The sequence below is a fragment of the Pelophylax lessonae genome (assembly GCF_965119305.1).
Source record: "Pelophylax lessonae genome assembly, chromosome: 11".
NCBI classification, from domain to species: domain Eukaryota; kingdom Metazoa; phylum Chordata; class Amphibia; order Anura; family Ranidae; genus Pelophylax; species Pelophylax lessonae.
This window is the reverse complement of record NC_138778.1, coordinates 158,261,563-158,273,672: the sequence shown is the minus strand read 5'-3', so window position 1 is coordinate 158,273,672 and position 12,110 is coordinate 158,261,563. Positions and strand designations below refer to the sequence as shown.

The following is a 12,110-nucleotide window of genomic DNA, read 5'->3' as shown; positions in this document are numbered from 1 at the left end:
GCATCTAGCAATGAATACAATGCTTCCCCTGATTGGCTGAGTCAGAAAGGTGGGCTGATGATGTCGATGCCAATCAGAGAAAGCTTTGTATTCATTGCTAAAATATACTTTCTCAGAATGGGTGACCGCCGATGTTGTAGACTCTACTTTGATCCGCGTATGAGATCGGAAGTATCAGCTCGAACCAGAAACACAGTGCGGTACATTGTACGTAAGAAAAGAAAAAAGAGAGAGAGCGCTCTAAGTGCAGACAGTCTTTATTAATAACAAGGCATAGGTGATATAAACTCACTAGAAACCAAAGTCATCGAGCTGTGTCAAGTCATGGACATCAGGAATTCCTCTGGGAGGTGCCATCCACTCGTGTGCAGCAATTCAGAAGCTTGATCGCTGATCAGAGGAGAAAAGGAAGCCGGCTACCTCCTCCAGCAATCGGCGGTCAGCGTCTAAGGCAGCGGCTGCGATGTGCGGTGGAAGCTGGAACGCGGCCTCGTCACCAGGGAAGGTATGGTGTGTGGAATATGCACGGTATGCACGACGCGTTTCTGAGCATGCGCTGGGTCACGTACGGCCCTGCGCGCTCTTTCTTCAGGTGCTGTGAAGCCGTGTTTATTCCAGGGAATATATATGGTGCACAATAAAGGATAATTGGACACAGCCCAGGAGAAAGGGAACCTGCTAGTGATTTAAAACGACATATAGACAGGCAATACTATATAAAACTGCAATTAATCACTACATTAATATAAAACATTAGCGGCACATATGTGGAGTCTGTTCAATCGATGAAATATGTGAAAAATAAAAAGACAATTGATCATCAATCTCATGCTTAGTAAACAAAATAATTGAATAATAAAAATAGGATAAGATAAAACTAGGAGAACCCAGGCTAACCTAGGCTCACTGAGGACCCCTAGAGTTATATGGAAACAACAATACGTGAAATAAAATACATAAAAAAAAAAAAAAATTAATTATATGAATGATCGTGAAACCGCCATTAACAAGGATTTGATTGGGCATTAAAACCATTAAATAGAATAAAAATCACATAATAAAAAGACAAAAATCAGTATATTGCAAGTATACTTGTGGTCCCTATAATTTACTTATACATGGACCTAAGAGAAAAAAAACAACAAGATATTTTAATATATCTATTAATATATCTATAAAAGCATCAGAATGTAAAAATATAAATATATAAAAAATTATAAAATATTAGGAAAATATTATAAAAAATATTATAAAAAACTCAGGCTTAGGGCGCAACATTATAAGATGGTATGTACATCAAGCTCTTCATTGTACGTAGCCTCAGCTACAAACACTTTTATACTGCACATCCAGCGGCCTCACATGTTAGTGAGGGACATAGTTTGGTTGGGCCAAGCTGACTCAAACAAACTTTGTAAAGTGTATAAAGATGGAGTTCAGCTTTAACATAGTGACCACTATTCTGGTAGGAGACACACCTGTTTTCAAGGATTTCCCTGTTAAGTGGTTGGTATCCTTTTCTAGAGCTCTGTTATCGCTGGCTGGTCCTTTTCTTCACTCTGTTCTATCTGTGACAATTATTTTCATAATCAGCCGATTGTTTTAATTATTCAGATAATAACCTTAAAAAAAGTGTAGTGTATAATTTAGTTAATATGTAAAGTTTAAAATAGAAAGCAATTTTATTCTTAAATTTCTATATGCGGTGGTAAATATAAATAACCAACTACATGGTTAGGGAGCAAAATCCCTAATTCACTCTGAGAATAACAGACAGAAGAGATATTCTGTATATACTATTAGAGGTTGAATCTGGTAAATATCATCAGACTCGGAGATCAAATTTTTTCATTTACCACTTACAGACCACCCACCGTGTATTTGGACATAAGTCAGACATGAAGCCATATGAAGGATTTATATTAAAGCGGAGTTCCACCCTGGGAAAGTTTTTTTTTTTTTTTTTTTTTTTTTTTTTTATAAAAATACCCCCGGGACAGTCAGGGCTAGTGCATTCCACAATGGCTAGCCTCTGATCTGTCCCGGGTTGCACTTACCTGCAAGAAGAAATACTTACCTTGAAAATGTATTCTCCAGTGCTGCCATCTCAGGTGTGGGCAGCTTGAAGCCAGCGCGATCCTCTTCCGTCTTCTTCGGTCCCACGATGCACTGCACCGGCCCCGCTGTCACTTCCGGTGCCGCAGCGTCATCCCTGCACAGCTTCTGGGCATGCCCAGAAGCTGTTTTGCAAGGTATGTCACGCCTACACTGGAACTGACGTCGGGGCCGGTGCAGGCGCATTGATTCCTGGGAGCGATGACGTTCAGCTCCCAGGAATCATTGCAAAGCGGACGTGACGGCGCGGGCCGAGGAAGGAGGAAGTGGATGGTAAGGCAAGTATATTTTCTTCTAAACAAGGTAAGTAAAAAAAAAAAAAAAGATTGCGATTATCCATTTGTTTTTCAGGTGACCCGGAGCGAGAAGATGGAGGTAAGTATCATTTTAGGGTGGAACTCCGCTTTAAAGTAGTACTAAAAGCTGAGCCTTTTTTTTTTTCATGGATATTTTAAATACAGTGCACAATACTGGTAAAAGTTTATTTTGTTTCAATATGTTTATTAAAGTTTTACACATTACAACAAAGCCAACAGACATGCGACATAAATCTGAACAAGAACAAAAAAAAAAATGAGAGAGCCAAATTGCGACAAAAACTTATCGCTTACAGGAAAGCATTTAAGGAAGGGTTATACCCAAATAAAGTGAAATACAGTCGTAACAAACGATCATAAGCCACACTAAAGAGCCCTGCTTATGAGCCTTCTCCACAGAACATGGAGAGTCACCATTAGTGGGGTCCAATTGAACCAGGGGACCCCACAAATGAAAGAGGGGGCAAGGCCAACCAAAGAGGTCCGCCGCCCATAGACAGAGGTTTGGACAGCACAGGGAAAGAGACAGTAAAGGGAGAGGAGGAAGCAAAGAAGTAAGAGAGAGAAAGAAAAAACACCCCAGCACAGGGTAAGGAATAGTTAATACTCGGTACCAACGCAGGTCAGGTACGAGAAAACACCCTAACCCCCGAAGGCCGGGACAACCCTGAGGAGGTCAACCCAGTTTGGCCCGGGGGTCCCCCTCCAGATATCGCAACCATGGGCTCCAGGTCTTCTCAAACAGTCATACTTTATCATTAAGTATAGCAGATAAACGCTCATTAATCATCAACCAGGACAGTTTAGCTCTGAGCAAAAGTGGGTCGGAAAAGAGTATGGTGGCCGATCTCCAAGACTGCGCAATTACGATCCTGACCGCCACGAATATGTATACTGTATTTCCTGGCATGTAAACAAATAATGCATTCTGTATGCAGGCCAACTAATCGGCTGACCAGCTAACCCATTATGAAAATGGTTGACCACTATTTTCATAATCGATTAGTTGTTTCAGCCCTATCTTGTGACCTTATTTTTCCAGGAACTGACTCGCCTAAACTTATTAGAGGGAATCTGATTGCATCAGATTTTATCCCTTTAAAGAGGAAGTAAACCCTCCTCTGACACTTTTACCTATAGGTAAGCCTATATTAAGGCTAAAAATACAGGGAGGGAAGTAGTGGTTGTTCTGATAGCTCAGTGGGATTAATACACCCTGATCTACACTTCTCCTCCTCCCCTTTTCCATCAATTAAACTCCTTCCTTGTCTACTTTGCAGGATCGAGATGGAGGGTATTCTGGTAATGCTCATTGTTCTGATTATGTCCAGAGGGATGTTGTACTCCTCCTGGTGGATGCTCTGTGCGTTTTCCAGATCATCCAGATCTTCTTTTTTAAGGACCGATCTACAATCCTGCTTTACAGTTGCTAACTTTCACTCCATGGCTGTTAAAGCCCAGGTTCCAAGGGAAAGGGGCATCTCTGCATTGGTGATTCCCATGATGTTAAAGGCTAGGATGTCTACTTTTTGCAAGGTCTATAAATATACATGGAAGGCAAACATCGCTTTACAGGAGAAAGAAATGTGAAAACTGTCTCATTCAGTTGTAATACTACTGAAGGAGTTTTATCACTAGGGGTTTTCAATGGACTTGTGTCCCTGTTTAAATCTTGAAATGGCTTTGCCAGGATGGAAAAAATGAAGGGTTGATGTTTATTAGGTAGAGGTGCTTTTAGGAATGTCTGGGGCTTTATGGCGACTTAAACTTTTAATGTTTTTATCATTGGGCTGTTTATCTCCTACTCGCCTCCCCGCCAGTCTTAAGCACCGCACTTGGGGACTAGCAGGGAGGGAAGAGACCTTGCAGTATGATGAGAACTGATTGGCTGCTCATAAGGAAAGGGGAAGTGTCTTAACATTTAACAGACGTGTATCTGCTGAGCAAGTAAATGAGGCGCCGGCCCCAAAGAGGAAAAAAAACGTTGTTTTTCAGGTTACCCTCGCACACGGAAGCACTTGGGAGCTCAGTAGAAGCGCATGCTGAGCAGCCAAATCAAGCTCCTGTGTCAGCTTTGTTCACCACTTAAGGCCCGTACACACGTACCGATCGTCGGCATACAAACGTCGGCGGACGAAAGATCTGCCGATTGTACGCGTGTTAGTATGGTGCCTCCGACAGATGTCTGCGCACAATCCGCGGACAAAAGTCTTTCGTGCAAACATGAAAATTTTTGTCTGCGGACACCAGAACGGACGATTGTTCGCCTGTCAGTACAGAATTCGGCCGACAGACCGCAGATTTGCAAGACTGGGCATGCTCAGAAAATTAAAAACACAGGGAAAGTTAACCATTACATGACATCACTTCTGCAGTCAGCTGAAGTCTGCAGACAAAATTCTTGTGCTGTCCTTGTGCTGTCTTTGCACTTTTCAACAGACACCGACATCCCGGGGAGAAAAGACGAACATTTGTATGCCGACGATCGGTACGTGTGTACGGGGCTTTAAGCTCCAGAAGATTTTTTCCCCCCTTCATGACTAGGCCATTTTTTTTTGCAGTTAGGCACTGCGCTATTTTAACTGGTGATTTTGGGTTCCTGCAGTGCTGTGGGCAAATAAAAATGTATATAATTTTTTTTCACACAAATAGGACTTTCTTTTGGTGGTATTTGATCACCCCTGAGTTTTTTTTTTTTATTTTTGTCGGTATAAATGAAAAAAGACCCAAAATTATGGGGAAAAAACCCCAATATTTTCTACTTTTTTGCTATACAACCTATCAGATAAAAAAAAATTTAAAAAATAAAATTTCTTCATAAATTTTGGCCAAAATGTATTCTACTACATGTCCTTTGATTAAAAAAAAAAAATCCTTATAAATGTATATTGATTGTTTGCTTTAACATTATATCGTCTACAAACTATGGTATAAACTGAAACTTTTTTATTTATTTTTTTTAACTAGTAATGGTGGCAATCAGCGACTTACAGCAGGACTGTGATATTGCGACAGACTATCGTACACAAACAAAATTTTGACACTTTTTTTCAGTGATCAGTGCTAAAAAATATATGCTCTCACTTTACTAATGACACTGGTTGAGAAGGGATTAACATCTAGGGGGATCAAGGGGGTTAAATGTGTGCCGGTATGGGTCGACCTACCACAGTAATTGTACTGCAGCGGGTCGGCAAGCAGTTAAGGGGCAAAAAAAAAAAAAAGGAAAAGTAAACCCAGCTGCTTACCCCAAGCAGGACTAAAGTAAATAGAAACCACCTGCCCGGCGTCCAGAACTGCATGTCCCGGGCGTCCGGCGATTATGATTTGCACATCCCTGCTTTATGCGAGGTGTGAGGCTTCCACCCCAGGAATTCTCAGTGGGACAAATCCTCTCCTTTCTACAGCTGGGTTTGGACCCTTAGCTGTGCCCGAGAACTGACCCGAATATTGCTATCTTGTTCCAGAGACTATTGAATTCCCATTCCCTGAATACGATTCCATTTGGCTCCACCTGTTTCAATCCCCTGTAAATCAGTTTGATCTGAATTTAGTTCTCTCTGCACTTCAAAAAATGCCCTTTTGAACTTGGAGATATTCTTCTCACCACTTACTCACAAGGCAGTGTTTCTTGTAGCCATCACCTCTGTGAAGTGAGTGTCTAAGCTGGCAGCTCTATTCTGTAAAGAACCAAGGCATGTTAAAGCCCAGAACTTCATTCCTATCAAAGCCTGTTTTAACATTCCACTTCATCCAGGACATCATTCTTCCATCCCTCTGCCTGACTTCATTGCCTGGATGTTGTTTGGGCTGTTGGAGTCCATCTCTCATTTAGTGCTTCCTTCAGAAAAAATTACAAGAAAAAAGGGGGGGGGCATAAACAGGTACCCCATCCATATGAAGCACAGATCAAAAGGAGAAGGGGGCAATAAAATGTCAATGTCAAGACTTTTCTGGTACCAAAGAAGGACTGACCAATTATAAACAAATATCAAAATTTATTACAAGTTACTTTTTTAAAGGGGTATTTTATTTTAATAAAAACCAAAAATATTGCTCCTATTATATGACCTACACCAAACGATACAACAATCACTATATCTTTGCTATTTGTTCAAAGAGGTCAACGTGTTTCGCATTTAATCACTTCATCAGGACCTGGATAACTTGGCAGCGAAGAGAAATGTCCTATATAACAAAAAAACATAAATTTTAATATTCAATATCTTTCTTTATATATATATATATATATAACATACATATATATGTAAGAAACAGGCCATAGGCTGTGTCTCTCTGTTGTTGTATTTTGCCATGGTATACCACTTTTATATTAAAAATATTGATTTCTGATATACTCGTGATATGTCATTACTGTTTTGTATAGACCATCCTTTTTATATTTTGTTACTCTGAATTGCACAGTAAAATAAAAAATGATGGTATGGCTACTAGAAATGACGATCTGTTTTTTTTCTAATTCATTAGCATTCCATCCATGCTCTCCTCACACTCTGAGCAGCTACACTGCACGGGTTTCCCCACCGTTCATGCTGTTGTGATGTTAGAAGGCACAATGAACCTTACAGGGGAAGCACGGCCATTTGTGGAACAACTGAACACGGTGAAGAGAATGCAGGTGAGACAAATCCTTTACCTATTGATGAGAGGATGGACTGTTGCTAACCTCCCTATGGAGAATCTGATGTGGAGGTGGAATAATCCTTCCTTTACCCACTTGATGACCAACAACGTACTGGTACGTCGCTGGACTTCAAGTAGTTATACCTGGATGATGCCTGCAGCTGCTATTTTTTTAGAGCCGACAGTCGGCTCTCTTATAAATGCAATCCTAGTGGCTAACTAGCCGCTGGAAAGTTTTTACAAGCAGAGGGAGGGGACATCCTCTTCCACGGTCTTCTGCGACTTCATCAGGCTGTCCAGTCCCACCAGGACACCCGATCGACCAGCCGGCACTTTAGCCGGCTGATCTTAGAGACGAACAAAGACCAGAACCGCTCTGTTTGCCTCTATGATAAAGGGAACTGGAAGTGATGACCTTGCCTCACTTCCGGTATCCTCGGATGTCACAAGCCTATTGCTGTCACTAGGGATGTTTACATTCCTTGTGACAGCAATAAAAGTGATGAAAAAAAAATGCAAAGCGACATTGTAGAAAATAATAATAAAAAAAAACCCCTTTAAGTGCCCCTGTCCTTGTGCGCAAAGGCGAAAGCACGCGTGGGTCCTGCGCGCATGCAAATAACAATCATCCCAAACACTAATCCTATCACCAGACCTCCTGTGTAAATCTAAAGTGGTAACCTGCAACGGCTTTTAAAAATGTATGTAATTTTTCACAATTTTAAGGCGTGACCTGTTTGGTATCTATTTACTCGGTGTAACATCATCTTTTATATTTTACAAAACAAAATCCAGTATGCATTGTCTTTTTTTTTTTTTTGCATTAAAATTCCAAAAAGTGTATTTTGTCCAAAAAAAAAAAAGATTGAGTTTGAAAAACTGCTGTGCAAATACCGTGTGACACAGGGCTTGACAAACCCCAGATCGCCATGGCGACTAGAAATTGCGTCCTGGTGCCTGGGCTTGTCAGCCCTTTCACTGCTGGGGTTGCAGGCTGTAGTGTTCTGAGAGTGTCTCTCTCTTATGCAGCCCAGAGCATGCACTGATCGTTCCCCTAATCCCCCCCCTTTTCCCAAAAAATTGCAACATCCACCAATTTATGCTCTAGGGCAGGGCTTCCCAAACTTTTTTGGGCCGAGACCCACTTCTGAATACAGTTATTTTTCGGGACCCACTTGCTTGTAATGGAATATTGTAAAGCGTTACAGAATTTGTTGGCGCTATATAAATGCCAATAATAATAATGCATATTTTAAACGGAGGGGGATGTTAAAATTAAAAAACTGAATTTTTGTAAAATCTTACCTGTAAAATTCCTTTCTCTGAGTCCTCCGACAGTCGCCGCCACTTCATAATCTTCACTAATGGGGTTATTGACCTTTGCTCCGCAGGAGTAGCTAGGCAACAAGATTTGTTATTAAAGCTTTTAGCATATCACACCCCTAGGGGGTGGTCCCCTCAGTCAATACCTCCCTGCTTCCTGCATTCTCAACTCAGTTTCAGTAGCATAGCAGTAGAGTACATAAACAAACCCCAAAAGAGGGGCGGGGGCGGCGACTGTCGGAGGACTCAGAGAAAGGAATTTTACAGGTAAGATTTTACAAAAATTCAGATTTCTCTTACGTCCTCCGACAGTCGCCGCCACTTCATAATCTTCACTAATGGGGACGTCCCAGAGCAGTGTAGACATGAGGGGTGGGAAAAACGCAGCCGCGCCTAAAGTAACGCAGTACCCACATCAGAAAAAAAGGAACCTTACCAAAGTAAGAAAACCAACTGGGCAACAGGAAAAAAGTGCTCAACAGGAGCAACAACCCAGGAAGAACAAGTAACCTAGGGGTAAAAAACACCCCAACAGCCAAGGACCCAAACAAGAGACCCTAAGACACTGCCGCACTAAGAACTTTACGGCCAAAGGAAGCATCTGCCGATGCCTGAACATCCACTTTGTAAAATTTGGAGAAGGTGTGAACGGACGACCAAGTCGCCGCCTTACACACCTGGGCCACAGAAGCCCGATGATGACAGGCCCAAGACGTACTCAAAGATCTGGTAGAGTGCGCCTTCACAGGGAAGGGAGGAACCTTCCCCCGCAAAGCATAGGCCTGCTCAATGGTCTGTCTGATCCATTTTGCGATGGTAGAAGCTGACGCCGCCATGCCCTTCCGAGGACCCTCTGGAAGGACAAATAGGGAATCCAACTTGCGAAAAGACTTAGTCGATGCCAGGTAAACCCTGATCGCCCGAACAACATCCAAGGAATGCAAAGCCACCTCCTTCGGATGTTTAGGCTTCGCGCAAAGCGAAGGCAAGACAATGTCCTCATTGAGGTGAAATTCCGAGATCCTCTTCGGAAGAAAAGACGGGTTAGGTCGCAAGACCACCCTTTCCAAGTGAATCACCAAATAGGGAGAGCTGCATGACAAAGCAGCCAGCTCCGACACTCTGCGAGCCGAAGTGATCGCCACCAAAAAGGCAACCTTCTTGGACAACAGAGACAACGAAATCTCCCTGATCTTTTCAAAGGGAGCATGTTGCAACACGGACAGAACAAGGTTTAAGTCCCATGGAGGCAAAGGCTCCCTCCTAGGAGGGACCAAGTGTCGCACCCCCTGAACAAAGGTGCGAATCAATGAATTAGACGCAACCGGGCGCTGAAAAAGGATGGCCAGCGCAGAAACCTGACCCTTAATTGTGGCCAGCGCCAAACGCTGGTCCACACCAGCTTGGAGGAAAGCCAACACTCTCGACACAGAATATGAGCGAGGGGAATACCCCCTGGACTCACACCAGGCAAAGTATGCTTTCCAAGTACGGTAGTAAATCTTCCCCGAAGAGGCTTTTCTAGCCTTGATCAAAGTGGAAATGACCTCAGGGGGGAGACCCCTATCCTTCAGGACCTGGCTTTCAACAGCCAGGCCGTTAAAGCCAGCGACTGTAAAGCAGGATGGAATATCGGTCCTTGAGACAGAAGATCTTCTCGAAGATTCATGAGGTCCGCGTACCAAGACCGGCGAGGCCAGTCTGGCGCCACCAGAATCACCGTGTGTGGTTCCGAGGCCAACCTGCGAAGGAGCCTGGACAGCAGCTGAATCGGTGGAAAGGCATACATCAGACGATACTGATGCCAGGGCGCTACCAACGCGTCCGAGGCGTCCGCCCGAGGATCGCGCGTTCTTGCCACGAACCTTTCCACCTTGTGGTTTAGACGAGACGCGAACAGGTCCACATCCGGGGAACCCCACTTCGCGCACAACATCTGAAAGACATCCGGGTGAAGGGACCATTCCCCCCTGGTCCAGGGTCTGGCGACTCAGATAATCCGCCTGCCAGTTCTCCACCCCCGGAATGTGAACTGCAGATATCGCCGGAACGTGCGCCTCGGCCCAAGACAGAATGGCGGCCACTTCCCGAGCCGCTCGGGCACTCCTGGTGCCCCCTTGGTGGTTGATGTAGGCCACCGCTGTGGCATTGTCCGTCTGTACCCGAACCAGACGGCCCTGAAGCCTGTCCGTCCAACGCAGAAGACAGAGATTTATCGCTCGCAATTCCAGAATGTTGATCGGAAGGGAGGATTCCTCCTCCGACCAAGTTCCCTGGGCGGACAGAACGCCCAGAACACCACCCCAGCCCGACAGGCTGGCTTCTGTGGTGATCACCGTCCACGACAAGGGACGAAAGGACTTGCCCCCTGACACCACCGGGGACTGGAGCCACCACAGAAGATCCCTTCTGGTGCGTTGGCTCAATGAGATCCTCAGATCCAGGGACTGCGGACGCCCGTCCCACTTGGCCAGGATCTCCGCCTGAAGATCCCGCGTGTGAAACTGGGCGAAGGGAATCGCCTCGAAAGCCGAGACCATCAACCCCAGACACCTCATACACGTCCGGAGTGACGAGCACTGATTGTCCCTGAGGGACTTGACTTCGTCCTGAAGCGTCCGAAGCTTGTCTTCCGGCAGGAAGACCTTCGCTTGAACAGAGTCCAGAATCATCCCCAGGTAGGGAAGACGAACCGACGGACACAACGTCGATTTTGGAAAATTTATCGTCCAACCAAAATCCTGCAGAGTCTGCATCGTGATGGACAGGTCGTTCACCAGGCCCTGACTGGTCGGAGACCGAATCAAGATATCGTCCAGATACCCCAAGACCGAGACGCCCTGGGCTCTCAACAAAGCCAGGACTGGCGCACGCACCTTGGTGAAAACCCACGGAGCCGAAGCGAGACCAAAGGGTAACGCCACGAATTGGTAATGATCCTCCGCAATGGCAAAACGAAGGTACCTCTGGTGACCTTCGAAAATGAGGATGTGAAGATACGCATCCTTCAGATCGATGGAGGCCATGAATTCCCCCGGACACAGGGCAGCCACCACTGAGCGCAGGGATTCCATGCGGAACTTGCGAACCCACACAAAGCGGTTCAGAGCTTTCAAGTCCAGAATCGGACGTACCTTGCCCTCCTTTCTGGGCACAGTGAACAGATTGGAATAGAACCCTCGGAATCTGTCCCGATGAGGCACCGGAACAACCACTCCCTGGGCCCGCAGATCCCGCACCGCCAGGTGCAGATCCTGCAAACGCTCCGGAGACAGCTGAAGATTTGAGGGAAAAAATCTGCTCGCCGGCCGAGAGAGAAACTCGATCTTGTATCCAAATCTAACGATTTCCTGAACCCACCTGTCCCGAATGCGGGCCAGCCAGGGTTGAAGAAAACCGAGCAAACGTCCCCCCACCCCAGAACCGGGTGAGGGCGCCCCTTCAGGCGGAATTGGCATGGGCAGCGGACCCGGACTGGCCGGACTTCTGCTTACCTGCCCACGGCTTCTTCTGGGAGCCTTGGCCCTTGAAGGGCTTGCCCTTATAGTGCGACCGAAAGGCACGAAAGGACCCCTGAGAGGGCCTGAACGAGGTATTCTTCTTACCGCAAACAAACTTATTCTTAGGAGTTTGGGGCAAGAGAGTGCTCTTACCCCCGGAAATTCCCTTAATCAGAGTATCCAAGGACTCGCCAAAAAGGCGAGATCCAGC

The 12,110-nt window shown here is 45.1% G+C and overlaps 1 protein-coding gene across 1 annotated transcript in view; it reads left to right on the top strand.

Moving 5' to 3' along the window:
* Positions 1 to 12,110, top strand: part of MED24 (mediator complex subunit 24) — a 217,865-nt gene that overhangs the window by 90,682 nt on the left and 115,073 nt on the right. The window contains exon 8 of the mRNA XM_082271510.1: positions 6,921 to 7,071. Coding sequence (XP_082127636.1) covers positions 6,921 to 7,071 — 151 coding nt within the window. The remainder of the gene's footprint in view (positions 1 to 6,920; positions 7,072 to 12,110) is intronic.